At 54.2% G+C, this 26,415-nt stretch overlaps 4 protein-coding genes and 1 pseudogene across 11 annotated transcripts in view; 3 read left to right on the top strand and 2 right to left on the bottom strand.

Annotated features, from left to right (window-relative positions):
* The first annotated feature begins 486 nt into the window (after nt 1–486).
* LOC102110725 (cobalamin binding intrinsic factor-like) lies at nt 487–2,595 on the top strand. Its single transcript, XM_005529097.2, has 9 exons — nt 487–638; nt 720–902; nt 1,007–1,150; nt 1,225–1,368; nt 1,447–1,622; nt 1,709–1,946; nt 2,056–2,197; nt 2,276–2,394; nt 2,481–2,595. The coding sequence occupies exons 1-9, from the start codon at nt 569–571 to the stop codon at nt 2,540–2,542; spliced, it is 1,278 nt and encodes a 425-aa protein (XP_005529154.2). The 5' UTR covers nt 487–568; the 3' UTR covers nt 2,543–2,595.
* Nucleotides 2,596–3,251: 656 nt separating this feature from the next.
* On the top strand, nt 3,252–5,514 carry LOC148183962 (cobalamin binding intrinsic factor-like; annotated as a pseudogene).
* A 2,731-nt stretch (nt 5,515–8,245) lies between these two features.
* On the bottom strand, nt 8,246–10,642 carry FEN1 (flap structure-specific endonuclease 1). The gene is made up of 2 exons (XM_014257836.2): nt 10,554–10,642; nt 8,246–10,046 (listed from the first exon to the last, which is right to left on the bottom strand). Exon 2 carries the CDS (start codon nt 10,043–10,045, stop codon nt 8,885–8,887), a length of 1,161 nt encoding a protein of 386 aa, XP_014113311.1. The 5' UTR covers nt 10,046; nt 10,554–10,642; the 3' UTR covers nt 8,246–8,884.
* On the top strand, nt 10,621–11,351 carry TMEM258 (transmembrane protein 258). The gene is made up of 3 exons (XM_005528972.3): nt 10,621–10,746; nt 10,823–10,932; nt 11,087–11,351. The coding sequence occupies exons 1-3, from the start codon at nt 10,621–10,623 to the stop codon at nt 11,211–11,213; spliced, it is 363 nt and encodes a 120-aa protein (XP_005529029.2). The 3' UTR covers nt 11,214–11,351.
* A 1,166-nt stretch (nt 11,352–12,517) lies between these two features.
* Nucleotides 12,518–26,415, bottom strand: part of MYRF (myelin regulatory factor) — a 57,481-nt gene continuing 43,583 nt past the window's right edge. For 3 of the 8 annotated variants that reach the window (XM_088058381.1, XM_088058387.1, XM_088058388.1), the window contains exons 9-27: nt 26,017–26,093; nt 25,417–25,527; nt 25,070–25,160; nt 24,018–24,218; nt 23,281–23,389; nt 22,762–22,871; nt 22,155–22,315; nt 21,642–21,714; nt 20,983–21,071; nt 20,574–20,642; nt 19,986–20,066; nt 18,768–18,853; nt 18,505–18,666; nt 17,535–17,813; nt 17,354–17,444; nt 16,962–17,036; nt 16,737–16,839; nt 16,145–16,219; nt 12,518–15,942 (exon numbers count right to left, since the gene is read on the bottom strand). In XM_088058381.1, the coding sequence (XP_087914507.1) occupies nt 15,856–15,942; nt 16,145–16,219; nt 16,737–16,839; nt 16,962–17,036; nt 17,354–17,444; nt 17,535–17,813; nt 18,505–18,666; nt 18,768–18,853; nt 19,986–20,066; nt 20,574–20,642; nt 20,983–21,071; nt 21,642–21,714; nt 22,155–22,315; nt 22,762–22,871; nt 23,281–23,389; nt 24,018–24,218; nt 25,070–25,160; nt 25,417–25,527; nt 26,017–26,093 (2,130 nt within the window). In that variant the 3' untranslated portion in view covers nt 12,518–15,855. The remainder of the gene's footprint in view (nt 15,943–16,144; nt 16,220–16,736; nt 16,840–16,961; nt 17,037–17,353; nt 17,445–17,534; nt 17,814–18,504; nt 18,667–18,767; nt 18,854–19,985; nt 20,067–20,573; nt 20,643–20,982; nt 21,072–21,641; nt 21,715–22,154; nt 22,316–22,761; nt 22,872–23,280; nt 23,390–24,017; nt 24,219–25,069; nt 25,161–25,416; nt 25,528–26,016; nt 26,094–26,415) is intronic. The other 5 variants (XM_088058386.1, XM_088058385.1, XM_088058382.1 and 2 more) reach the window with 5 other exon arrangements.

Genomic DNA, 26,415 nt, shown 5'->3' on the forward strand with positions numbered 1-26,415 from the left:
AAAGGCGTGAGCTCCCAGGGTTTGGCTGGGTGTTCAGTCCAGAGCAGGCTTGCACAGATCCAAGAAAATTGGGGAAAAAAACCAAACAAAGGTCCAGGGAACTCCTGCCTCAGCTAGCTAGAACTAACTAAAAGCCAGAGAAGCTCTGTCCCGCTGTCTGTCCGTGCTGCAGACACCACAGTCCTGCCAGCGAGATGTGGGGGAGTGATGTTTTTCCTTAACACAAATTGCGCGCTTCTTCTTCTCCCTCTCTTGCTCTCAAAGCCAGTCTTAAAGGTGCAGAACTTAATATATAACATAAACCAGACGATTGGGGATACCAGTATCATAAAGTCACCCCAGGACATGGTCCAAGCGGTCCCCAGTGATCCCAAATGGAAAATCACTGCCCCTCCTCCCCCACTGGACACACAGATAAGCCAGTGGTGCTTGGCAGAGCCAGCGCAGCTGTGGGAGGGCAGGTGACTGGAGAAGGACACTGGGAGCAGCTAAAAGCAGAGAGGACACCCAGAGAGCTGAATTCCCACAGGACTCTACCACCCTGAGTGGGTCAGCTGGCTCCAGGAGGATGCTTGGCATGGCTTTGGGCATCGGGGTCCTGCTGGCCCTGGTGGGCTGCACGGCCACCGAGAGCTGTGGTGAGTGCCAGCCAAACATGGAGAACCAGAAGAGAACATGGATATGACACAGGATCCTGGTGACCTCTCCTCTCCTTCCAGTGGCCCCACAGGACATGGTTTCCCAGCTGCTCCAGCGTTTGGAGGGATCTGTGAATCTCGAGGAGGCAGCAAATCCCAGTGTCCTGCTGGCCATGAACCTGGCTGGGGGGGACAGTGACGGTCCCATCCACAAGTGGCTGCTCCAAGAGCTCAAGGAGGAGGCAGTGAGAAGAGCCCAGAAAGGTATGGAGGGAAAGGAGGGAATGCACTAGCTCCTCAGGGACTGTTTCTGCCAGTTTTTGGGGTGCCCAGCTCAGCAGAGCCCAGCTGCCCTCTTGTCCCCACAGACATGACCTCGGGACAGGTGGCTCTGCACGTCCTTGCACTCCTCTCCTCCTGCCAGGATCCGCAGCGTGTCCATGCCCTGGAGCAGACCCTCAACCTGATCCATGTTCTGCAGCAGAAAACAGATGAGGAGATGGCTGAACTGGGTTTGTTGGGATTTAGGGGCCTTAGGGGTGTCACTGTCCCCACAGCCTGTCATCTTGCCACTCTTTGCTTTCAGAGTCCGAGGGGATTCCCAAAACTACCCTGTACAGCGTGGGCCTGGACGCCCTGGCCCTGTGCCTGGCTGATGCGGGTGGTGCTCAGGGGCCATCGGTGGCCCTGGCCAAGCAGGTGCTGAGCCCTGAGAGCCACCTCTCCGTGGGTAAGGAACCCCTCTGCTCCCACATTCCCGCTCCTGGGGTCTATCCCAAACCTTGGCAGTGACTCCAGGATCCCACAGACACCCGGGCCATGGTGGCACTGGCGCTGGCCTGTGTCTACAACTATGTGGAGCTCCAGGATGTGCGGGATCTGCTCCAGGAGGCACTTTGGACAGTGAGCAACAGCTTCCTGGATGAGCAGGAGAAAGGGAATGGCATGATCGGAAATATCTACAGCATGGGGCTGGCCCTGCAGGTAGGAGAGGTGCCAGGGGAGCGTGGTGTTACAGCCACCTGGTCCCCTTCCCTGATGTGTCATTCCACCTTCCACCCACTCCACAGGCGCTGGAGGCCACAAGGAAGTTTTACGCCCCACGGAAATGGGACTGTGCCCAGGCCTTCTCCGTGGTGTCCGCCCATGACTACCAGCAGCCCATGGCCATCGCCCAGGTGCTGCCAGCCCTGGTGGGCAAGTCCTACCTGGATGTGGCTGGCCTGGACTGCGCTGCCACCCAGGATACATCCCCAAGCCAACAGTTGTCCCTGTCTCCAATGCTGGGGACACACGGTGTTCCCGGAGGTACGCTGATCCCACCTGGAGTCCCCCAGACCCTGCAGGGATGATGTTCCCAGCCTGTGCCCGCAGGGGGTGTGCCAGGTGACCCCCCTGCCGCTCTCTCCCTGCACAGCTCCCATCCAGGTGACTTACTCCATCACCAACGAGCTCCAGGGAAAACACTTCCACTACTCAACCACAGTGACAGTCCCAAGTGGCTCCACTCTTCTCAAGGTGATGGAGGTGGCAGCAGAGGAGAACCCCCAAATATTTAGGTGAGAGCCAGGGTGGCTTTGGGGGGTGGGATTTGGCATTTCCCCACTCAGGTCTGAGCCTCCTCAACTCTCCTGCAGCTTCCAGACAGAACAGACATCCTGGGGTCCCTATGTGACCTCCATCCATGGGCTGGCTGGCAGCACGGATGACAGGACCTACTGGCAATTCCTCAGTGCTGGGGACGCCCTCGATGAAGGTGGGGCAGGGGCCCAGTCCCGGGGCTGGGGAGGAGCCTGTGGTGGGGGTCTCCATGTCCCAGCCTCACTTATCCTTGTGCCACAGGGGTCGGAACCTACAAACCACACGACGGGGAGCACATCCAGGCTGTCTTCAGCACCTACTGATGCCACCAAGACACCCTGGACCTCTCCAGGGAGCAATAAAATTCCATTCCAGCATGTCCTTCTGTGTGTGTGTGTGTCTGTGCCTGGGAGAAAACACAGCTCACATCCCTCTGGAATTCATTCCTGCTTAATTCCATGAGCTCAGCTCCTCTCCTCTTCCCCAGCACCACACAAAAACACTGCCTCTCAAACTCCATGGAATCAATTCCCCCCTGGACATCAACAAAACCTTTCCCCAGCAGCCACGGACTTGTTCCTCTGGCCACAGTCCTGTGCTTCAGTTCAGCCTATTCTGATCCCCACACATGCTCTCATGGCATTAATCAGATGCAATTATCTCTGATTATTACAATCCCAATTAGCATCAGCCTCAGGCCACCAGTTGTATTTCTCCCCGGAAATCCCCAGGTGGTGGCCTGGGGTTGCAGCTGATTCTAATCCCAATTCTGTGAGTCTATCTCTGGCCAGGAGTCACCAGCACCTCCCAGCTGGGTCCCAACAGCTTTCCAGCCAGCCCCATTCCCTACTCCCACTGGGCCTTGCACAGCCAGACCTTCAGTCTGGACCTGCTCCCAGATGGACCCTTCTCACCCAAACCATTTTACGATTCCACAGACACCATCTCTAGAAGGAGCTGTGAGGGACGGGATCCAAACTCTTCCTAACAACCCAAAAACCAGCATCCACACCCTTCTATCATCTCCAGGACATGTGGTCTTATCCCAGACATCACACCAGTCAGACAGGTGCCATCCTGTCTGACTCAACCCACAGAGACAGTGCCACCCTCCAGGTCCTTCCATGACCACACAGATAAGCTGGCACTGTGTGTGGCAGCAGCACAGCGGGTGTGGGCGGGCAGGTGACCACAGGATGGAGCCAGGAGCAGATAAAAGCAGGGGGCACAGCTGGAGAGATGAGTGCCCGAGGGACTCTGCTGCCCTGAGTGGATCAGCTCTCCTGAGGACAGAGGATGCCCGGCATGGCTTACAGCATTGGGGTCCTGCTGGCCCTGGCAAGTGCCATGGTCATGCAGGGCTGGGGTGAGTGCCAGTCCTGCAGTGGCACTGCAGACAGACCGGTGACACTGCAAGGGGACAAGTGGATGATGCACAGGGCTCCTGCTGACCTCCCCTTGGTGGCAGAGGGGTGCCAGGCTACAGTCACCCACCACCACCTGGTCCAGAATCTGCTGCAGCGCATGGAGGAATCCGTCAAGTTTGACGAGCCACCGAACCCCAGCATCCTGTTGGCCATGAACCTGGCTGGAGCCACCCATGGCCACATCCACAGGTGGCTGCTCCAGGAGATAAAGAAGAACGCAGTGGAGAGAGCCCAGACAGGTGGGGAAAGGAGAGGAGGAGAACCCAGGGTAGGGAGGGGGTGCACCTGATCCCAGCAGACCCTGTACTCCAGGCTCGGCACCGCCAGCTCTCAGGATGCCATGTCCCATCCCACCACTGTTTCCTCTTGTCCCCACAGACATGACATTGGGACAGGTGGCTCTGCACGTCCTCACCCTCCTCTCATCCTGCCAGAACCCCTGGCGTTCCATGCCAGGGGGAAGACCCTCAACCTGATTCCTATCCTGAAGCAGAAAATGAACGGTGAGATAAGCAAAAACAGTACACAGGGACATGAGGGAAGGACTGGGGGACTAGGGGGGAGTCACCCTCGCTGCACCCCATCAGCTCCCCCCTCTTTATCTTGCAGTGATCACCTAGTATGGAGAGAGCCTGGACATCCTGGCCCTGTGCCTGGTGAAGGAATACAACAACCAAGATGCAGTTGAGGCCGTGGCCAAGGAGTTGCTGAGCCCCAAGAGCTCCCCCTGTGTGGGTAAGGGAACCCTCTAGCCCCGCTGTGCCCACTCTGCTCCCAGTGTCTCCAGGCTGCTGGCAGTGACACTGGGATCCCACAGACACCCGGGCCATGGCAGTACTGGAGCTGGTGTGCGCCTACAACCACACAGACAAGCAGGATCTGATCCATGATGCACTAAAGGTGGTGAACAATGATTTCCTGGATGAGCAAGAGAGGAGAAATGGCATGATTACGGATATCTACAGCATGGGGCTGTCCCTGCAGGTATGGAGAGGGGCTGTGGGGTCACAGCTCCACTCCCTGGTTGCTCGTGACACCTTCCACCTCCTCCACAGGCTCTGGAGACGTCAAGCAAGTTTTATGCCCCTCAGAAGTGGAACTGTGCCCAAGCCTTTAGCGTGGTCTACAATCAGGACTACAAACAGCCCATGGCCATAGCCCAGGTGCTCCCTTCCCTCGTGGGCAAGTCATACCTGAATGCAGGTAGGCGGGGCTGAGCTGCCACCAACAGAATGTCCCCAGGCCAACAGCTGTTCCTGTCTCCAATGCTGGGGACAATTGGGGTTCCAACCTGAAGCCGACCCGTGGGGATGACACTCCTGCCCTGTGCCAGGTGGGATGTGCCAGGTGCCCACCCTGGCCCTCTCCCTGCCCACAGCTTCCATCATGGTGCAGTTCTCCATCACCAACACACTGAAGAATTACTTCCACTACTCCACCTCAGTGTGTGTCCCAGATAACTCTACGCTGCTCTGCATGATGAAGGTGGCAAGGAATGAGAAACCTGACATCTTTTGGTGAGAGCCAGAGGGTAGGAGAGAATGGGAAGTGTTTGCATCCCCCCACCCAGCTCTGAGCCCACTCCCTTTGCTGGCAGCTTCCAGACGGAGCAGACATCCTGGGGTCCCTATGTGACCTCCACCCATGGGCTGGCTGGCAACAAAACTGAAAGGACCTACTGGCAGTTCTTCAGCTGCTGGAGTCCCCTCCAGAAAGGTGGGCACCTGGGGGATGTGGGGCACAAGGGGCTGTGCATGGAGGTCTCCATGTCCCAACCTCACACATCCCTCTGCTGCAGGGGTTGGTACCTACAAGCCAAAAAACTGGGAGCACATCCAGGCTCAGCAGGTGTCTTCAGCACCTACTGACGCCACCAAGACACCCTGGACCCCTCCATGGAGCAATAAAGTTCCATTCCAGCATGTCCCTGTGTGTGTGCCCCTGGGAGAAAACACAGCTCACATCCATTTTGAATTCCATGAGCTCAGCTCCTCTCCTTCTCTTCCCCAGCACCACACAGTGCAAGTACAGCTTCACCCAATTCCTTGGAGACAAGCCATGTCCCTGGCTCCATCAGCCAGGAAGTGAGACCATCATCCTCCTCATCATCACTGTGTCCTACTTTGCTGAGAATCCTTCCATCTGTTCTGCTCCAGAGGGCCAGCAGTATCCACATGGAGCCCCTTGCTCCTGGAACCACTGGTGTGCCCTGGGGCTGTGAGCACCAGGGTGAGGCGGGGCTGTGACGTCACACAGGTGTCCCATCCACAGCACTGTGACATCAGCACGGTGTCTCTACAGGACACGTGCCACATCCCCCCGGCTCCCAGTGTGGCCAAGATGGGACATGGATGAAGCCATGAGTTTCCTGCTCCCCTTGCTTGTCCTGCTGGTGGCCAGTACAGCCGTCCTGCTGGCCACCTGCATTTGGAAGGAACGGAAGCGCCTCAGGGGCCGGGCCAGGGGGTCCCGGCGCAGCCGAGCGACTCCAGAGGCTCCCGGTTCCCCCCCGGCTGAGGAGACCCCTCCCCACGGCCCGGCTGCCCCCGGGAGCCCCCTGTACATCCCCTGTGGCTGCGGCCCCGGCTGCACCCCCTGTGCGACAGCGGCCCGGGAGCTGCAGGACCTGGTGACACCGCTGTGGCCCGGGGTGTCCTTCCCGCAGGACTCAGAGATGTGGCAGCTGTTGTGGGAGGACCTGGGGCAGCTGCTGGAGCGAGGCCACCTGCCCTGCTGCGCCTCCTCCTGCTTCTCTGGGAGTCCCCGGCCCTGCAGGAGCCCGCCCCCAAGATCCCTGATCCATTGGAAAACATCTGCCGCTGGAAAATGCTCAGTCCTCCGCAGAACTCGACGCCGGTTGAGATCCTGCCCCCTTCCAAGAATGTCCATCCCTCGGAAAGGCTCCTCCATTTCCATCCAGACCCTCTGTGACCTGTGTTGTGCTCCAACTGGAACCTGGCCCGTTCCTTCCAAGAAGCAAGTGGAAGTGTCCTGGAGCCACCGGTGCCCAATCCATGTCTCCCAGGATCCTGCGGCAGAGCCATCTGGGCAGACTCTCCGCACACTGCTGGACAAGAGGCTCCAGCAGCAAAGGCAGCTGTTCCCATGTCCAGGATGCTCCCTGGAGTTGGCTATGAAGGACGAGGAAGATATTCACACCTGGGATATTTATAGCAAAGGTCTCCATCCCTGCCAGAGCCTCCATGAGATCTGCTGGACTCCAGATGGAGAAGCCCACATGGACAGGTCTCCCTGCTGCCTTGGAGCTGTGGCTATGCACAGAACTCACCAGATACCCACGGACAGGAAAAGCCTGGAAATACAACTGGGAGCCCAAGCAATTCCAGCAAAGCATTCCCAGCAGCAAGTGGCACGGCAGAAAGTGTCCCTGAGCCGCTGGTGCCCAAAGCATGGCTCCCAGGACACTGCAGCAGTGCCACAGAAAACCCTCCAGTCAGTGCTGGACAAGAGGCTCCAGCGGGAACGGGAACACCCCCTTTTCAAGGGAGCTCTGGGGAGATGGCTGTCACGGCTCAGGATGCAGCTCGTGGCAGCAGTGGGAACACTGTAGCATTCTCTCTGCTGGATAAATTCGGTGTTTCCTCAAAAGCTGTGTGAGAGCTCCCACTGTTGTGCTTTCCACTGGGACAGGGTTCCTTTCTTCCCTGGAGCTGGTACGTGTTGGGTTTGGACTCAGGATGGGAATGCTGTGGGTAATACATGGGTCATGGCCGAGCCAGCCAGAAAACTGGAATGAAGGAGTCGAAAATCCATTTAATTTGAACTAAGAGGTGGAAAAGGGGAAAAGGTGGAAAAGTATTCCACTCTTCCCATGGGGAGACCACCCACACCTGAGAGCCCCAAATCCCCCTTGCCCCCTCTGATTGGCCCTGCTGGGTCCCTAGCTTCCCACAGCACTTGCTCCCGGGATAAAGAATGGAACTGAAATTCATTAATAATGATATCATTGTCAGAGGCAGTGGGAATCTGTTGGGAATGACAAATGGAAGAAAAATGGAGTGAAATACCACAAAGTACCAGGTAGGGAGAGGGTGGTGGAAAAGCAGTTTTTAGAACTGGTAAATTTCCCAGACTTATTTCCAGATATTATTATTTTTAAATAATTTTTTTATCCCTCTGCCACAAAACCATTCCTGTACCTATGGCGGTATTTGGAGATAAAAGAGGAATACTTAATTTTAAAACTTCTGGTAAAAAAAAATTACGGATTGAAACATGCAAGTGAATCCACAGCAAGGAAACATAAATCCCAATTTTAGCAAGATTAATAGATAATAAATATTTATTATTAATTTTCCCACAAAACAAGCCAGCTTCTTATTTTCCAAAAGGGCAAAGAGCCGACTCACAGATTTGTCATGTCTATGAAGCATCCAAAGAGCTCAAAATTGGAATTCTTTGTGCTTCAGACTGTGTTTGTTTCGTTGGCTGTAATGGAGTTCCCTCTAAAACTGGGATTTTCATTTAAAAACATGGCTTAAGCCACTTCTCTGGAGAAACAGTGTCTTTGTGTTCAAATTTTATTCTGAAAACAAAACCCATCCTGTGGCTCTGACAAGCAAAAAACTATAGAAAATACAGAATAAAATAAGAAGGAAAACATTTTAATTCCCATCCTGGGACCTGTAAGTGTGTACAACACAGAAAAATGCCTCTGGAATTCAGGGACCGAAGAGGCTGCAGTTCTAGGCTTATGGATATTTTTATTTTTAAGCATTTCTAAGCAAATTTCAGGCTGGGAGAGAGCTGCAGTCTGGGCTCAGCTTTCCTTGGATTACGCGCTAAAAGCGGGCCAGGACATTGCTGAAATTGAGATCACAACTGGGTTTTAAGTAAGAGTGACCACGAGAAGGGAAGGAAAAACCTTAATGAACTCTTGTTAAAGGGAGAATTTTACCTCCTTAATTGAAGCCTCCTTCCCAGTTCCAGCTTGCCTTCCACTCCTATCTTTCTAGTTTCTGCTTGCATCTACCTCTTCTGGGATGGATGAGATCAGGCTGAAATCTAATTTATCCTGAGTCTGCTCTGCAGCTGTTCAGCTTTGGAATTCTGAGATCTGGGTGTGTTTGTGCCCAGAAACTGTTCCACTCTGCTGGCCTCATCCGTTCCTTCCCAGCACTAACATGCAGCATTGACATACAACTCTCATTAGTCTAAAATGCTTCGTTAAGCCCCCCCAAAAACCCAATCCCAGAGGTCTACGGGTGCCCAATCCGGTTATTTTGCCTTTTTAGTCTTTGTGGCTGAGGTGCCATTGGGCTTGGAGTTGGTCTTGGTTTTCTTCTTGGCTGCTCCCTTGGGCTCCGGTTCCTTGCGCTTGGCTGAGGTGATGGATCCGGTGACCTTGAAGAAGTCGTCGAGCCGGCCCTGGGTGCTTCCCTGGCGGCTCTTGCTCAGCCTCTTAACGCCGTTGCGGATGCGCTCCTCATTGAACTGCTTCTCCCCACACATGAACTGCACCAGCTGCTCCTCGTCCGGCTCACTCCACTTCAGCTCCACAGTGTCGGGATCGATCACATCGGGCTCCAGGAAGAGCTTCTGGGCCTCCCTGTGCAGCCAGTTCTCAGGCAGGGGGTATTTCTTGGTGTCGAGCTGCTGCACGATCTTCTCAATGGATTTGTGCTCCCGGATGAGCTCCACAGCGCGCTTCGGCCCGATGCCGCGGATGCTGGCGCAGTAGTCGCAGCCCAGCAGGATGCACAGGTCCACAAACTGCTCCCAGGTCAGCTGCAGATCCTGCAGGATCCGGTTCAGGTGGAACTCCTGGATGGGCAGCTTCTTGGTCTCACTGGCCGTGAGGTGCCGCATCAGAACGGGGCTGCCGAAGGTGAGGCAATCCATGTCCTCCGTGGCGGCGGCATAAACCTTCCCAGCCTTAACTAGGGCGGCACAGCTGGCCTCTGCCTCTCCGGGTGCCTCCACGTAGGGAATGCCCATCAGCGTCAGCAGCTTCTTGCACTCCTGCGTGTGCTGCGGGGTCACCTTGACCAGCCTCTTGCTGTACTTCTCAATGTTCTCCTCCTCCCCTGCTTCCTGTGCTTCCTGCAGGTGCTTCTCCGCCTCGGCTCGGCGCTCCGTGCGCTTGGCCAGCTCCCCGGACTTCAGCTGCGGGGGCTTCCCATCAAACACGTACACTGGCTTGATGCCATTCTCCACCATGCGGATGGTGCGGTAGAACATTCCCATGAGGTGGCTGGTGGTCTCCCCATCGTCATTCTGGAGCACGTCGGCTCCCTGCCGCACAGCGATCAGGAATTGGTAGATGCTCATGGAGGCATCGATGGCCACTTTCCGGCCAAAGTAGGACTTGATGTCGTTCTCCCGGATGGCCGCGGGAGCCACGTCGGCAATAAGCTTGGCCAAGCCATGGATTCCCATCCTGGGGAAAGGAAAAAGGGGATGTTGGGATCAGGCTCTGCATGAGGAATGCTCGGCCACCGAGGGAGGGGGAAGCAAAGAGGGCAGTGCTTCCCCTGCGAACCATCACTCCAAGGGCTGTGGCCTCTACTGGCAGCCGCTATCCCGAGTCTTGCCTCAGGCCACCTTATCCCTCACCACACCCCTCCCGGCTCATCATTTCTACCCTCCCAACCTCTACCCCTCCCATCCCAATCCCTCTCCCGAAAATTTGATTATCTCCACCATTACAACCATCCAGACCCCATCACCTCCCCATTATCTCTTATTTCCCAGCAACCTCGCTTCCCTCCCCCTCAGAGCCTCCGTTTCCCCTCATATCCCCGCTCTTCCTCAGCCGCCATTAGGGCCTCACAGCCCCCGTTTCCCCTCAGATCCCCGCTTTCCCTCAGCCGCCATTAGCGTCTCAGAGCCCCCGTTTCCCCTCAGGTTTCCCCTCAGATCTCCCCTCTCCCTCAGCCGCCATTACCCGGCCGCTCGCGCCTCCGCCGCTCCCGCGCTCCGCCGTCGTGCTCGCCGGGAGCCGCCGCCAGCCAATGGGGAAGCGGCTCGCGCTCGCCGCGCCTCGTTCCCATCCTCACTTCCACTTCCGGCGGCGGAGGAGGCCGGACGTGCGGCGGCGGGAGCGGAGCCGACGTGTCGCAGCAGGGACCGGCGACATGGTGAGGATGGGGATGGGGGGAACCGGGGTTTGCCACAGGGGGCCCGGCCCCGCTGAACACCGCCGTGTCCCCGCAGGAGCTGGAGGCGATGAGCAGATACACGAGCCCGGTGAACCCGGCCGTGTTCCCGCACCTCACCGTGGTGCTGCTGGCCATCGGCATGTTCTTCACCGCCTGGTTCTTCGTGTATCCCCGCGGTTGAGCGGGCGGGGCGTGCTGTCCCCTTGCTGTGCCTTCCACTCCTGGATTATCGCCCTAATTCCCGGGGCCAGGGGAGCGGGTGGGGGGGTCCCCTCGCCTTGTTGTGCCTCTGTTACCACCTTAACCCCCGGCCTGGCAGCTACGAGGTGACATCCACCAAGTACACCCGGGACATCTACAAGGAGCTGCTGATCTCGCTGGTGGCCTCGCTCTTCATGGGCTTCGGCGTCCTCTTCCTGCTGCTCTGGGTCGGGATCTACGTCTGAACCCCCCGGGGGCCTGGATGGGGGACTCGGGGAAGCTCTTTTTATATTTCTTTTTTTATTTCAACGAGAAAACGCCTGTAGCAGGTGTGGTCTGTGATGGGCAGTGATCCACAGGTGAATAAAAGTGGCTCTGTGACACACCTGCCTGGAGACTGCTGGTTTGGTTTTGTTTTGGTTTTTTTTAACCTGTCTTTTCCAAAGGGCTTAGATAGAATTATGGGGAGTCTAAGGCTGGAAAAGCCCTCTAGGATCACCCAGTCCAACCATTCCTCCAGCACTGCCAAGGCCACCACTAACCTGTGTCCCCAAGTGTCACAGCTTTTAAATCTGTGTCCCCAAGTGTCACAGCTTTTAAATCCCTCCGTGGATGGGGGCTCCACCTCCGGAGCCTGTTCCAGTGCTCTAAAACCCTTTCCATGAAGGAATTTTTCCTAATGCCCAACCTAAACCTCCCCTGGTGCATCTTGAGGCTGTTTCCTCTTGTCCTGTCACTATCCTTGGGAGAAATGACCAGTCCTACATGGCTGCACCCTCCTGTCATGGAGTTGTAGAGTGAAAAGGTCCCCCATGAGCATTTCTCTCTTCATATTGGCACAAGATCCAGGTACTTTGGGATGTGCTCACTGTTATCCCAGATTTCTGTGCTGTGCGTGGTCACAAGTGTACCAGTGCCACCTTGTGTCCGGATGCAGCCAGGCTGTGCAAAATCTGCTTTTAATCCCTCAGCCTCCTTTGTCATCACATCCCCTCACCCTTTCTTTTGGGAATGCTGTACTGTTCTCATCCCTAACCAGGAGTTTTGTGGTGCTGGATGTGTCCTTCATTAATTCCTGAATTAACTGCCTGACCTAGAAACAAGGAATTGATTTATGTGTCTTTAAGAGGCAGATTGGAATTTTAGCCCAGCTTTCAAACCATTCCACTTCCAAATCACAAATGCAAGCCCCAATTTCCTTCTGTGGACTTTTGGATCCTTCTGGATCTGAGCCTGTCCTCTGACATGAGCAATGAGAGGTCAGAGGCAGGTTTTCCTCTTCCTTTCTTTTTCCTTCCCTTCTCCTCTTTTGCGCTCTTCCTTCCTCCTTTTTCCCTCCTTTTTTCTTCTTCCTCCTTTCTTTGTCCTTCTGCTTTCTTTTTCTTATTTCCCTTGTCCATTTAACCTTTCTTTTTCCTTTTCATTTTCTTCATTTTTCCTCCTTCCTTCATTTTCCCTTCCTAATTTCTTTCCCCTTCTTAGTTTTCCTCCTTCCTTTCTCCTTTTTACCTCCATTCCAAAGAACCATGACTGGGCATATCCAGAAACTTCCACTGACTAAAGACCAGGAATTTCCTCCATCCCATGGGCAGTTCTACAGCCACTCACCTGAGTTATTTCCTAGGAAGGGAGGAAAACACCAGGAGCCATCCTTGGATACAAAGCAGTATTTATATATTTTATTCATATGGGCACATTTACCTCCAGCATAAAACAAAGTCTAAATAAGCAAAACAAAACAAAACAAAACAAAAAAATCCAGGGAATCCAGAGACTCAGCTCTCAAATTCAGCAAAATATAAATATAAATCAGGAAGAAAAGAGGGAAACCACGCTTGTTCCCCACAAATAAAAACCAGGAATCAATAATAACCTGCTACAAATGCAACTCTACAAACTGGCTGGCAAAATACAGTGATTAAAGCTGTGGCAGCAACATTTAAACCAACAAAATTAGTGCTTTACGTGGTGGTTTTTTCCTTAATTCTTCCAGTGGTGCCATAGTCTCTATTTACAGGCTTTAAGCTCCAACAGTAGGACAGAAGAGTTGGGAATTTGCTTTTGAAACAACTCCCAAACAGCCTCGTTCTCCACCCTTTTTTCTTCCATTTCTGCCAGGAATGTCTCTTTGCCGCTGGATAGGGAGGGATTTCCCCAAGCTGGAGAGGTCGGCTCAGAATTCCCTCCATCCCACGCAGGGAAAGGCCTGATTGTGAACTCTCTTGGTACTGATTTGGGACAGGGAAGGGGCAGAGATGCGTTTTGGGGGGGAAATCCATGCAGACAGATGTTTCTACAGGCCTGGAAGCAATTCCATGACTCTTGCATTTTATAATTCTGAACCCCTTTGGAGCTCTTGTTGCTGCCTCGCTGGGAAGCAGCTGGTGGATGATTTTTATAATGGAATCCTGGATTTGGGTGGGAAAGGACCTTAAAGCCCATTCAGTCCCACTAGTCCAGGCAGCTCCAAACCCATCCAACCTGTCCTGGAACACTTCCAGGGATAGAACATCCAAAACTTCTCTGGGCAACCTGTGCCACTTTAAGACATAAGGTACTACTGACACTAAAAACTTCATCCTTGAATCCCTGTCCTTTCCTGATCCCAGGGATTGCTGCCAGTTCCACGTGGGTAGGGCTGGCTTTGGCACTCCAGGAATTGCCACATCCCAGTTAAACCTGGGCACCATTTCTGAGGCAGCATTTGGGAATATATGTGGGAAAACACTGTTCCCTGGGGTTGTTCCATAGGGAAAAAGGCACTAGAGATGTTTCCAAGCCCTCAGGCACTTGGTTTGTTGGGGAGCTCCCTAAATCCCATGGCTGAGTGTCCTGGGGACACCTGAGAGATCCCAACTCCTCCTGGGCCACCACTGATTGATTCCTTTCCCCAGGAGCGGGGTGGGATGCACTGGGGTGTCTTGGCTGAGTGGGGGTGATTGCTGGCTCTGGCCCCCCAACATTCCCTGTTTCCTCTTCCAAGGGCTTTTATCCCAGCTCAGCATCACTCACCTGAGGAAAGACATGCCAGCCTGGGCCACTGATTGCCAAGGGGACAATAAACCTGCCAAGGAAGTAACTTCCCAGCTTAAAAACAGGAAAAACTGTGCAAGGCAGGTGGAAGGAAGAGCACTAAGCTACATCCAGGTGTTTCCTTCCCAGTTCCAGGGAAAAACAGAGAATCCTGCTGAGCATGAAGCCCCCCTGCTTGGGGCATCCTTTCGTCCCACTGAGCTTCCCAAAACTGAGTTTTCCAACTGCTTGGCTGCTAGGAATTCCCTGCTCACCCACTATTCCCCGCTTCCCAGGATTCAATGGATTTTAGTAACTATAATTCAGTGTTTCCAGGCCTTGAAACCTGCCTACAAAATGTTTTTGAGGGCAGATGCCAAATTCAAGTGACCTCACCAGGAATTTTGGGGCTGCTTTGCTGGGATAAGCTCAGGAGGGGGATGATGTGAGATAAAACCAGACGTGCCCAGGAACCATACATCACTTTACCTGGATAAAATCCATCTTTGTTTTCCCAGAGCAGCTTTAAAATGTCCTTAAGATCAGCATGTGGCATTCCCCCCTCACTTGTTTCCTCAGGGAAATCCATCTTGGAATAACCTGGAGGTGGCTGAGCCTCCAGGAACGCAGACAACTCCTTTGTAGCACAAGGAGCAGGATGGGGAGGAGGAAGCACAGGGAGCCACTTGGCTTTCCCACAGGACACACGTGGCTCAATGGGGCCAGAAGGAAATTCCTATTTTTTTACGGCTTAAATCCCACAAGAATTCAGTAGTTTAGCAAGTTAAGGGCTTGTAACAGTAAAATATCCCAAATCCCTCCAGTGCAACTCTGTGAGGGCAGGGACAGCCTGCAGCTGCTGCCATCCCAAATTTTGGGAGAACACCACCCCTCTCCCGAGGCAGAGGTCAAACCTGGACACAGATCCTGGTGTTCCCAGGGACTCAGCCTTGCTCTGCAGGGCACTCCAGGCTTTGCCAGTGCTGCACATCTGGGCAGAGGTTGGCACTGGCTCCAGAGCCGACCAGGCAGCTCTGCACATGCCACTTCCAAGCGGATAAAAATGGATCCCACCACACTTAATGTGGGTAAATCCCTGTCATGTGTTATCCCTGGCCTGGGGACAGGTGTCCCCAGGTGTGGCATGGCCTCAGCAGCAGCTTGAGTGGGGGGTTTATCCATTTAGACCTGGATATCCCACATGGATATGGGATGTAAGAGCACAAAGAAGAGGGGGTATGATGTCGAAGCTGCTCCTTCTCTGGTTGTTCCTAGAGGAACTTGCCCATTGGCAGGTCCGGGAGTCTCTGGGAAGTGGCCCTGGGCCAAGCAGAAGGAACAGCAACTCCAGTGTACGACTTCCAGTAGGTCCAGCCACCCTTTCCAGGCCAAACTCCAGCATTTGGCTCTTGGAAAGGGCTCCAGTGTTGAAGCAATTCCAGTGTTGTGAAGAAGTGATGTGGGACAACTGAGAGCACCGGGATGGGGCTCCTGTCCATGGAAGGAGCATCCCTCTGAGATCTGGCAGAGCCATCCAATGCTCAGTCCAGTGTGATGCTTCCAAATCCAGTGTTGGAAGGGGAGGGGGAAGTGATGGAGGACACAAATGTTCCCATAAGGGAAGGAGAGGGATGTGGGATGCTGGGAATCGGTGCGAGGTCCCCCCAGGAGCCACCACGGGGCTGGTGGTGGCTTTTAGGTCCTGTATGTGCTGAGCTTCAGCGTCTCCAGCCATCACCATTCCAGCTCCGGAACTGCCGCAGGACACGGGGATGAGGTGGGGCTGGGGGCCAGTGGAGCAGGGAATTTGGGAGGCTCCCAGTGGCACCAGTTCCCCTCCTGTCTCCGAGCAGAGGGCACTGGTGCTGCCAGGACTCACTCACAGAGCCAGTAGAACTGGAAGTAATAGTCAGTGAAGAGGTGTCCCAGCTGCTCCAGGGAAGTGTTGCAGTCAGCTCGGCCCTGGGAAAGGGAAAAGCAGCTTAGAGAGGGGTGCGACTCCAAGGGCGGAATTCTGCCTGGATTATGGGCTGGGGCAGGGACAGATCATCCTCCCACCACCCACAGAACCGTGGGAAGCTCCTGATCCTAAACCTACATTTCCCAGATTTCATAAATCCCACATTCCTCTCCATGTGGCCCTAGACAAGCGGCGGGCACTCACCGGCTGCGCCACTCGGAAGTGGTAGGAAAACTCGCGGAAGGACAGCATCACCAGAGGCCAGCGGTGCGTGGTGTCCTGGGGAAGGAAGGGCAAGAGCTGGGATGAGATCAGGGATGAGCTTGGGTATGTTCTTCAGGCCAGATCTGTGAGGAAATCCACAGCCTCGTGCTGTTAAGTGACCTCCATGGGTGTTTCCTGGAGCACAAGTGGGATAAGGAAGGGCTCTGGGAGCTGAGGGGGCTCAGCCTGGAGAAAAGGAGGCTCTGGGAGGACCTTCTGGCTCGGCATAACTCCCTGACAGGAGAGGGCAGCCAGGTGGGATCAGGTTCTGCTCCCAGGGAACAAAGGACAGGATGAGAGGAAACAGCCTCAAGCTGTGCCAGGGGAGGTTTAAGTTTGATATTAGGGAAAATTCCTTCATGGGAAGTGCTGCCCAGGACAGCGGTGGAGTCCTCATTCCCAGAGGGATTAAAAAGCTGTGTGGATGTGGCACTTGGGGACATGGTGGCCTTGGCAGTGCTAGGGGAATGGTTGGACTTTTCCAGCCTCAGTGATTCCACGTATATTTTGTGAGCTGTCCCTTTCTCCCTACCTGTGCATCTGTGGAGTCAGTGGAGCTGTTCCCACTCACAGCACCCTGGCAGGGATCACTGGAGACCAGCCCACAAAGGGAGATGGACACAGCGGAGGAGGAGCTGGGAAGAGAGGACAGCATGAGAGCCTGGAAGGGGGAACATGTGTCCCTTTCCTACAGAGACACCGCAGCCACATCGGCCACTCCAGGGGCTCCCAAGGGACATAATCCATGGGTACTCACTTCATCTCCAGGGTCAGGTTGGTGTTCACAGCTGTCTGCTGGCTCACAGGGATGCGGTAGCTGAAATTCCCAGTCCTGGGAACACACAGAGAGCATTAGATGGCACCAGGCTGTGGGAAGGCTGGGACAGGACCCAAAACCCGTGGCGGACTGAGAACTCAAGAGGGGAGAACTTCCCAATGTCCCAAGGACGAGCCCACCACCAAACACAACCCCTGAGGGAAAGCTGGGAGCGCCAGCTCCTCTTCCCATGGAGCACCACGTGGTGATGGCATGATGAAACACTCAAAAAAATCTTGGAAAAATTCCCAGATTTTCCTATTTGCTGCTCCCACAGTACTGCTGCCACCGAAGTGCCACCGAGGAGCCACCAGCCAGCCCTTCCCACTCACCTGCAGGCGTCGGCAGCAGCGCAGTACTGGGAATGGATAGCCAGGTTGATCTCCAGGATCCGGATGGATTGCAGCACCGGGCTTGGCCCTGCTGGGGAGAGAACAGTATGTTTAGGAAGAGCAAATGGTGGAAAATCCCAAGAGCGTAGGCCGGAAGGGAAAGAAGACGGGATCCACGTACCATCCGTGCTGGGCTGTTCCGTGCGGGGCCGCTCGCTCACCGGCTGCCGGAGGCTGCGCTGCTGCCGGGAGTTGCTGCGGGAGAGCGAGAGGTTGGAGATGTACTTGGATTTGCCCTGGATGTGGGAGAAGGGGGAGGAGGGGCTGGCATTGGGGCTGCCGAAGCTCTGAGACCTGTCAGGAGTCTTTGGCCACTTGGTGTAAGAGGTGGATTTCCCGGTGATGCCCCTGGATTTGGCTTTGATATTTGTCACTGGCAGGAGGGAGGGCTGGCTTTGGTCTGTGGAAAAATGGGAGAGAAGGTTGTGCTGAGAGAAAGAGAGAGGCTGGCAGCACTGGGATCACCCTGTCCCCATGTCACCTCCTGATGTTTCCCAGGTTTCCCAGAGAAGATGTGGCTGCCCCATCCGTGGAAGTGTCCATGGCCAGATTGGAAGGGGCTTGGAGCAACCTAGGATAGTTGGAGGTGTCCCTGCCCATGGCAGGGGTGGAACCAGATGGACTTTAAAGTCCCTTCTAACCCAAAGCATTCCAGGATTCTGTGCTTCCATTCCCTCTGTGCCTGACGGAGCTGGTGATGGAATGAGGAGGGAATGAGGTCAGACCTCAAGGTAGGGCTGCTCAGGTGAGCTGTGCCTGGTGTAGCTTCCCATGACCTCTTGCTGGCAACATAGGAAGTTCCAAATCCTTTCCAGCCCCCACATCCCCCTGGCAACAGGATCCAAACTGCACCGCATGGGCAGAGGATATAAAGGATATATCCAAGGATAAGGATAGAAAGGGTATCATCTCTTAGAGAGCTTCCAAAGGAGTGGAATGAGGATGAAGAGGGATCTGGAGGGGAGAGAGAGCTGGAATTGTTCATCCTGGAGGAGACTGAGGAGACCTCATAAGGAGCAGGGCAGGGGACATGGGGTGACACAAACCTTGGAGATGTCCCAGCATTTCTGGGAATCCAGGCTGGGCCTCACCTGTCCGGTTGGTGGCATGGGCAGGGCTGGTCTCCAAGGGGACAACAGAGGAGATGTCAGTGGGAGCAGCAGAGCAGCACGTGGAAAAACAGGGAGGGCTGAAACAGGCCAGCACACTGTGACTGGGAATGCCAAGGGCTGCTCCATGTGTCTCATCTGGGACTGCAGGGACACAGGGAATAAGTCAAGGGATGGAACAGGAGCAGCACCTGGTGTCCTGCAGCCCTTCCATGAAACCAGAGTCATCCCAATCCATCACCCACCGTGCTCTGGGGGTGTCCTGCGGCTGGCTCCGTTGGATGCAGCCGTGGATCGCACTGTCTGCGTCTTGTCAATGTTCTGGCTTGACCTGGAATGCAGGAAAAGATGCTGGAAACCTCCTGGATGTGGACAATGGGGTCACTTGTAGGTGGGGAGAAAAGTGTCTGCAGCAGGAGGATGGGAAGAGGGACATGGAGCAAGTGGAGATGTGGAAGAGAACAGAGTGACCTGGGAAAAGCAGGAGAAAGGCACAAGAGCCATGAAGACAGCAAGGAGAGCTCAGAAATTCCATAGGGAATCATGTGGCAGTTCCATGTCTGGCAGGGAAAAGTCACAGATGGTTCAGAGGACACCAGCAACCCTCCTGGAACATGCTGGAACAGGGTGTACATGGCAGATTTGACTCCCATCAGGAGTCTCCAGGTGGAATTTTTAGGTGCTTGGGAATCAACAGACTCCAAACTCTCACCATTCCCTAAGGAATGTGCCCCTTATCCCTTGAAGACAGACTGTTCCTCCCCTTGCTCCTTAGAAACACACACAATCCACACAACCCCCCCAGTTCATCCCATGGAATTCCAGGTGTTTCACTGCAGCTATCCAAGACCTGAGCTGAGGACACCACAGGCATCTCCTGAAGGTAGGGGAGATGGGAAAGGGAGGGAATCCTTCTCCCAGGCCTGCAGAACAAGGAGCATTTCTGGACACCTGTGTCCATGTCCTACCCATCCCTGAGCATCGCTCCAGGTTTCTGTGGGATTAATGGAGCTTCACTCATTTAGAGGAATTAAAAAAACACTTTGTCATCTCCAAGATTTGTATAATTAGAGGGATTTCTTTTTCAGATGAAAAGAGACTCAATGCCAGTCTCCCAAAGGGAACGTGGGCACAAGCCTCTGGAGGCTTCACCTTCATCCCAGTCTAAATCCAATCCTTATTCCTCATGTTCCTCCACTGCCTCATCCCTTTTCCTCACACAGCTTTATCTCACTCCTGCTCTCCCTGAAGGATGCAATTTCTTTATTTAACCTTTAATTAATTGATTTTTCCATCTCCTACTCCTAATTTTCCTTCCCTGACAAGATCCAATATCCCACTGGAACTCTCACATCCCTGTCTCTGTTTTCAGCTTCTTGGTCTTCCGTGGTGCAGGGAAAAGAAAAGAAATCAAGAGAAAGGACAAAGGAATTAAATAATGAAATAATGAAACAGTCACATACCGTGGACACAGAGCGACCGGAATTCCGGGACCCCCATGCCGAAAGAGGGCCAGGAGACAGGCAGTGGGTACAGCAAAGGAGCTACAGGACAGTGCAGGGAAACAGGGAGAACAGGAAAGTGGGAAGATGACCAGGAGGACGGGGAATGAAAGAGGATATGGAAGATAATGGGAAGGAAAAGACAAAAATGGGGAAACCGAAGACAAAGCGGGAGGAAAATGTGTTGGAGGAGAGATGTAAGGAGGAGAGGAGGGAGAAAAATGGGAGAAGGAAAAGAGAGGGAGAAAAAGAGACTCATTATCAGGTTACACCATCTCCCAAAGCTGATCCAGCACTGGTGCATCAGTGGGATGAGGCTGTTTTAGTCCAGCTGAGGCATCCAAGGAACATTCAGCACATCCTAACAGGACATTCTCTTTTCCTTCTCTATCCCTCACTTCTTGCTCAATTCAACTGCCGTCACACCGGGGTGTGTGGCTGTGCTTGGCAGGGTTTGCAGCTCTGGAATTGTGCTCAGTAATCCCAGTTTCTGTGCTCCAGCCTCTCCCAGGTGACCTCATCCCTCCCAGCGATTCCCAAAGTACCCACCCATCGATGTCCACGAGATCCTCCTCGCTGCGCAGGCTCAGCACGTAGAGCGTGGACATGGACACCACACTGGAAAAGAGAGATAAGGACAGGTAAGGAGGAGCAGGGATCAAGGATACAGCATGGGATCAATCTGCTTCCACGGGATTCCAGCCCAGGAGAGATGGATGCCCCATCCCTGGAAGCACCTGAGGTCAGGTTGGAGCAACCTGGGATAGCAGAAGTTGCCAGCTCATGGCAGGGGACTGGAACCAGATAAACTTCAAGGTCTCTTCCAACCTAAAGCACTCCAGGATTCTCTGGAAGAAGCTGCAGATCCACAGCCCCTTGCTGCACACCCCATGGATGGCCCAGCCCCAAGGGATGAGCTGGAGGGAGCGGATGCAGAAGCCCAGGAGTGGGATCTCACCTGAATGCCATGATGATGACCAGGGCAATGATGGTGCCCTGGAGGAAGCGCTGGCTGATGCAGGCCTGCTCCGGGACAACCGACGGAGACTGCGAGGGAAAAAAATTCTGGATCAGCTCAGGACCCCCTGGATCAGCTCAGCTCCCTCACTGCTCTGGTCCTTGCACAGATCTCCCCCAGCCCATCCTGAGCTCTCTTCTTGCCTCCCTGAAAAACCTGACTTCCCCAAGTTTAGAAGTCATTTAATGTCTCCATTAGGAGATAGAAAGGAAGATCATGGGAAAACTGAGGTTGGAAGAGCCCTCTAGGATGATGGAGTCCAACCCTTCCTCCAGCACTGCCAAGGCCACCACTAATCCATGTCCCCAAGTGCCACATCCATATGGTTTTTAAATCCCATCAGCAATGGGGACTCCACACCCACTCCAGTGCCTGACAGCCCTTTCCATGAAGAAATTTTTCCTAATATCCAGCCTAGCTCTCCCCTGGCACAACCTAAGGCCATTTCCTCTTGGATAAGCCAGGGAGGAGAGCCTGATCTCCTGGCTCCAACCTCCTTTCAGGGATTTGTGGACAGTGAGGTTGCCCCTGATCCTCCCTTTTCTTCAGGCTGAGCCTTCTCTGCTCCCGGCGCTATTCCTTTGGGATCCATCCCTTACCTTGCTGGCTACTTTGTGGGGTCTCTTTTTGTGGGGCACACTTCCTGCCCGGCTGAACTGGCTCCCAGTTTGGCTGCAAGGAGAAAGGAGGAATGGAGTGTAGCTGGGCAGGAATAGCTCTCCAAACCATTCCCAGGCAAAAATGGGATTTTCTGGGAGGGAAAAGACCTCTCTGTGGTGTGACAGTCACAAACCCTTTTGGTGCTCTGCCCCAAAACTGGCATAGGCAGGGTCAGGATGGAGATTTTGGAAGTATGGGAAACTATTTGCCATGAGAAAGCAACTGACTTTAGGGAAACATGGAAACCATTCCATCCTGGGTGTGGTTGGGCTGGTCCTGTGGGAATTCCAAACTTCCCCAAGCTCAGCTCTTTAAATCCACTCCAGGCCAAGCAACACCAGCCAACATCCCACTCCTTCCTCATCTCCCTGTTCCCAATCCAAGCTGCCCCTTGGAGGGGGGATTCCCATTCCTGGGATGAAAGGGGACACTCCCTGTGGCTCCATGGGTACCTGAAGGCTCCAGAGCTCACAGTTGACTTCATGCTGTCCAGCCTCTTGAGCTTGGCCAGCTTGTGGCTCCACCTCTCCAGCTCATCAATCCGTGTCTCCAGGTTATCCGTGAGCTTGCACAGCTCCTTCACGGCTCCCACGTTCTCCATGAAGATCCGCTCCTGTCAGGGAATCAGGCCAGCAGGCTGAGGCACACCTGGATCTGGATGATCCATGAGTGCTGTGGGAGACTGTCCCCTCGATTCCCAGAGCAGCAACCAGGCTGCCACAGGCTGGGAAAGGTCAGGAAACCAGGTGCTCCAGGTTATCCTGACATAAGCACTTTATCTTATCTGGGAAAGGGAGATTAGGACAGGGAGCCTCCCTGCAGGAAGCTGCCAACAAGGAGCCCTTCCCAAGGGAGATGCTGCCAAATTTCACCAGCATCAGGCTGGTTCCTCCCTGCCAGTGTCTGATATCCACCCAGGGCTGCTCCCGACTTCTGGAAGACCAGCTGGCTCTGAAACTCATCTGGGAGCATTTCCCAGGCATCACACTTTCCCTCTTCCATACCCAGCTCCACGATTCCCTCGAGCCAGGTTCCCCAGCCCCCCAGGCTGCCACCAACCTTGTTCACCACCAGGAAGTTCTCCAGGGTTTTCCCATTGGAAAAGACCAAGTCCCCAGTATCTTTCACAGCTTCCGGGAGGATCTCCTTCACTTCCTGAGCAATGACACCTGTGTGGAGGTGGAACAGTGGGATGGGATCATCCTGCACCCCCTGAACACTCTGGGAGTGACACCAGGGGTGTTCCCTCCTCATTCCAAGCTGTGCAGGGCTCCTTGGAGACCCTGAAGGGCAGATGATGGTCAGACAAGGCTGTTCCCCAAATTCTGTGGATAGGGATAATCACCCCACCATAGTGTGCTTGGAGAAACCTTCTCCCTGTGGGAAGTGCCACCTCCTCTCCTGCTCACTAAAGAGGAAATTGCATCAGGTTCCTTCATTTGGGAGGTTAAAAGGCCCCTCTTGCCCACCCCACACCTGGGGAGGTGCCCTGGTACAGAGCTCGGTACAGTCCCTGGGAAAGGCAGGGAATTCCTGTGGGACATTCCTGTGTCGGGGGCATATTCCCGTGGGATGTACCTGTCTCAGAGGTGCTGTCAATGCCCACTGTGGCTGCAAACTCGGGTTTGTAGCTGTAGTGCACCAGCCTCATCCTGGAGATCCGCTTCAGCTGCTCTGTGGTGTCCACCTGGGACAAAACAGGCACATGGAATTCCCAATGGGATATTGCTTCTTAAATCCCCACCACTCTTCATCCAAGCAGGACAACCCACTGTGGCCCATGTGATCTTCTGTGGGAGATCGCCCTGAGCCCTGAACTGTGCTCTGAGCAGCCACAAGGACAAACAATGGGGTTAATGTCCAGGTCAGGACAAGATCCTTGGATGGGGAAATCAGGAGACTGAGTCTCCTTGCAGAACCAGACACAGGAAAGAGACAGCTCCCAGAAACAGGTGACATTATATCCAGCTTTTCTGCACAGGAAAATCCTTCTGAGAGGAATTCAGAGCAGATCCAAGCCTCTCACCCAGGCTCTGGCAAGGCCCAGTGTGGTACCTGCCATATTGACCTTTTTTCCACTTGTTTTCCACCTTTTTCCCACTGTTTGCCACTTCTGGCTAACACTGGAAGAGTCAATATTCCCTAAGACACGGTGGACTGGCTGTGCTTGAGACAGAAGAATCCTAAGGCACTTCCCATCCACTCTACAGTCATAGGATCATGGAATATCCTGAGTTGGAGGAGACCCACAAGAATCATTTGAGTTCTTCAGACTCCTGGTGACCCCAAGCCTGCCCTGTTTTCCAGGTTCTCACCTCCTGGATGTCCTCTTTCACTCGGGCATCCGAAGGGTGCATCAGGGACCCCATGACCTTCACATTGCCATGGACCACCAGGGCTTCATCTGGGCGGTCTGTGTTGATTCCCACACGGCCGTGGTGGAAGACGGTGTCTGGGAGCTGCGCCCGCTGCCAGAGCACGTCACTGTCACTCTCAAACTGCCCCGGGTTGGAAGCCTGTGGAGAAATGGGAAAACAGCAACAGACTGAAAGGCAGGGAGGGGAGTGCTGGGAAGCAGAGATGGGGAAGGTTGGCCCTTCCTGCTCCTCTCCTCCCCCTAAAGGAATATCCTTGCTTCCTTCAGCTGTTACCCCCAGCTATCAGTGTTCCAGCCACTCAGGACAGCAGGAAACCAAGTGACATGGATGACACTCCTGGGTCCCAAATTCAGAGCATTCCAGGCTACCTGCAGTTCCCTGAAATCCTGTGCTGGACATCCTGGAAGCTGCCTAACCCATTGTGGACTTCTTGTCTGAGGTGCCTGTTTGGGTTTTACTACCTGTTTTCATGTTTTGGAGCTGAGTGCTCCAGTAAAACCCTGGAAGAGCCTGGGAATGGTGCCTTTCTTTTCCTGCTCCTCTGCCTTAGGACATGAAAAGGTGATGGTCTGGGAAAGTGCCCAATTTTCCAATTTTTTTTCCAATTTTTGCATCTTCTTGTTCCTGCTGCAGAGTTCCAGCAACACTCTTCCCTCATTCCCAACAGTTCTACTGGACACTGATCCCATTTGGAGAATGGGATTCCTGTAACAGGTTCTTGAACCAGGTATGGAAAGTCTGTAGCCAGAAGCCAAGTGTGGACAGGAAAAGCAAGGCAGGGAGAGTCTGGAGGGGGTGGGAGAGGTGGGAAATCAAGTTTGGAAAAGACCACAAAGAACATCAAAGCCAACCCAGCACCACCATCACATTCACCATTAAACCATGACCTCAGGTGCCACATCCACATATTTTCTGAATGTGGAATGTGGGAAACAGCCCAGGATGGTGCAGCAAAGGAGTGTGGATAGAGGGAGGAGACGGGGATTTACCCGGACGATGATCCGCTCGGAGATGTGAGCTGCCAACGTGTAGTTCTGGTTCTGGGCATGTGCCTGCAGGGCCACCACCAGCATGAAGTACCTGCAGGAGGACACAGCTCAGGGACACAGCCTGTGCTGGGAAGAGGTGGATCACCATCCTCTCTGGGCACCATGCAGCACTCCCTCTCCTTGTGCTGGGTGTCCCCAACCCCTCTCAGAGCAGGGACACCCTTCTAGTGTCCGCAATCCACGCCCTATTCCCACATCCCACTCCATCCACTCTGCCCAACCCAGGGACGGGCAAATCCACAGGATTCTCAGGATGTTCTGGAGGAGGCCCCCGTGTCCTCTCTCACCTCTGGTCTGGGTTGGGTTTGCCTTTTTTCCTCATGTTGTTGGCCGTGGTCTCGCTGAAGTGCAGCCGCCCCACAGTGACCTTGGTGACCTGCTCCGGGGGCAGGTTCACCCTGGAAGGAAAGGAAAACAAAGGAATGAGTGAGGATGGTGGTTATCTGGGAATGGTGTCTCTCTTTTCCCACTCCCCTCCTATCTCTTCCTTCCTTAGGGGGGAAGTACACAGTTTTCCTGCACCTGGAGGCCTTGAACCCACCAACACTCCTCCCTCATTCCCAACTGGACAGTGGTCCAATCGTGGGACCTGCAACACATTCTTCAAGCCCTGAGGAAGCAGGTATGGAGAGGCTAGAGCCACAGCCTGGAGAGGAGGACTTTCTTGGGAATGGCCTTCTCCTGGCCTGCTTCACCATGGCAGGTCTATGAACTGGGCACAGAGCAGGGTTGGGAATACAAAGAGAGGAAAACAGGAGAAAAACTGGAGAGAGTGACACCCACACAGTGAAGTGGGAGACCTCCAACTCCACCGTTTCCCCACCTTCTCCTGCTGTTGCTTATTCCCTGGAAACACAGGATGTTCATTCCCACATGGGCATACTCACGTGACGGGGTTGAAGGGCCGTTTGCTGCGGTCCGACTGCGACTGCTCGATGTTGATGGACTGGTTCAAGGCCTCGAGCTGGAGAGAAGGATTTGGGAATGTGGCAGAGAGCACAGAGACCTTCCCCTTCCCACCTCCTCCTTCCCAGCTCTCTACCCACCCTTCCATGACTGGGTACATCGGACTTGGGACACCCAGCCTGAGGGCGGGCATTGTCCAAATGTCAAAGAAGTTGAGGGTGGAAGGATCTTCCCGAAGTCCCTTTATCCCTCTGGAGTCAAAGGTGAGTGGGAAGCAATCCTGAAGATAGCCAGACTGAGCCCATCTCAGGGCTTGTATTTCAGTGGCCTCGGGGGATGTTTAGACTGCACATTAGGGAAAATTCCTTCATGGAAAGGTG

This window comes from Pseudopodoces humilis, chromosome 7 (assembly GCF_049639895.1).
Source record: "Pseudopodoces humilis isolate 2021_Gansu_Grassland_sample_001 chromosome 7, ASM4963989v1, whole genome shotgun sequence".
In the NCBI taxonomy this organism is placed as follows: Eukaryota; Metazoa; Chordata; class Aves; order Passeriformes; family Paridae; genus Pseudopodoces; species Pseudopodoces humilis.

Bases quoted from the DNA above. Each gene is read 5' to 3' on its own strand.
- FEN1 (XM_014257836.2), bottom strand. From the start codon at position 10,045: ATGGGAATCCATGGCTTGGCCAAGCTTATTGCCGACGTGGCTCCCGCG.
- TMEM258 (XM_005528972.3), top strand. From the start codon at position 10,621: ATGGGGAAGCGGCTCGCGCTCGCCGCGCCTCGTTCCCATCCTCACTTC. The intron at 10,747-10,822 runs GTGAGGATGGGG...GTGTCCCCGCAG, and splicing joins CAGCAGGGACCGGCGACATG to GAGCTGGAGGCGATGAGCAG. The intron at 10,933-11,086 runs GTATCCCCGCGG...CCGGCCTGGCAG, and splicing joins TTCACCGCCTGGTTCTTCGT to CTACGAGGTGACATCCACCA.
- LOC102110725 (XM_005529097.2), top strand. From the start codon at position 569: ATGCTTGGCATGGCTTTGGGCATCGGGGTCCTGCTGGCCCTGGTGGGC. The intron at 1,369-1,446 runs GTAAGGAACCCC...AGGATCCCACAG, and splicing joins TGAGAGCCACCTCTCCGTGG to ACACCCGGGCCATGGTGGCA. The intron at 2,198-2,275 runs GTGAGAGCCAGG...ACTCTCCTGCAG, and splicing joins GAGAACCCCCAAATATTTAG to CTTCCAGACAGAACAGACAT.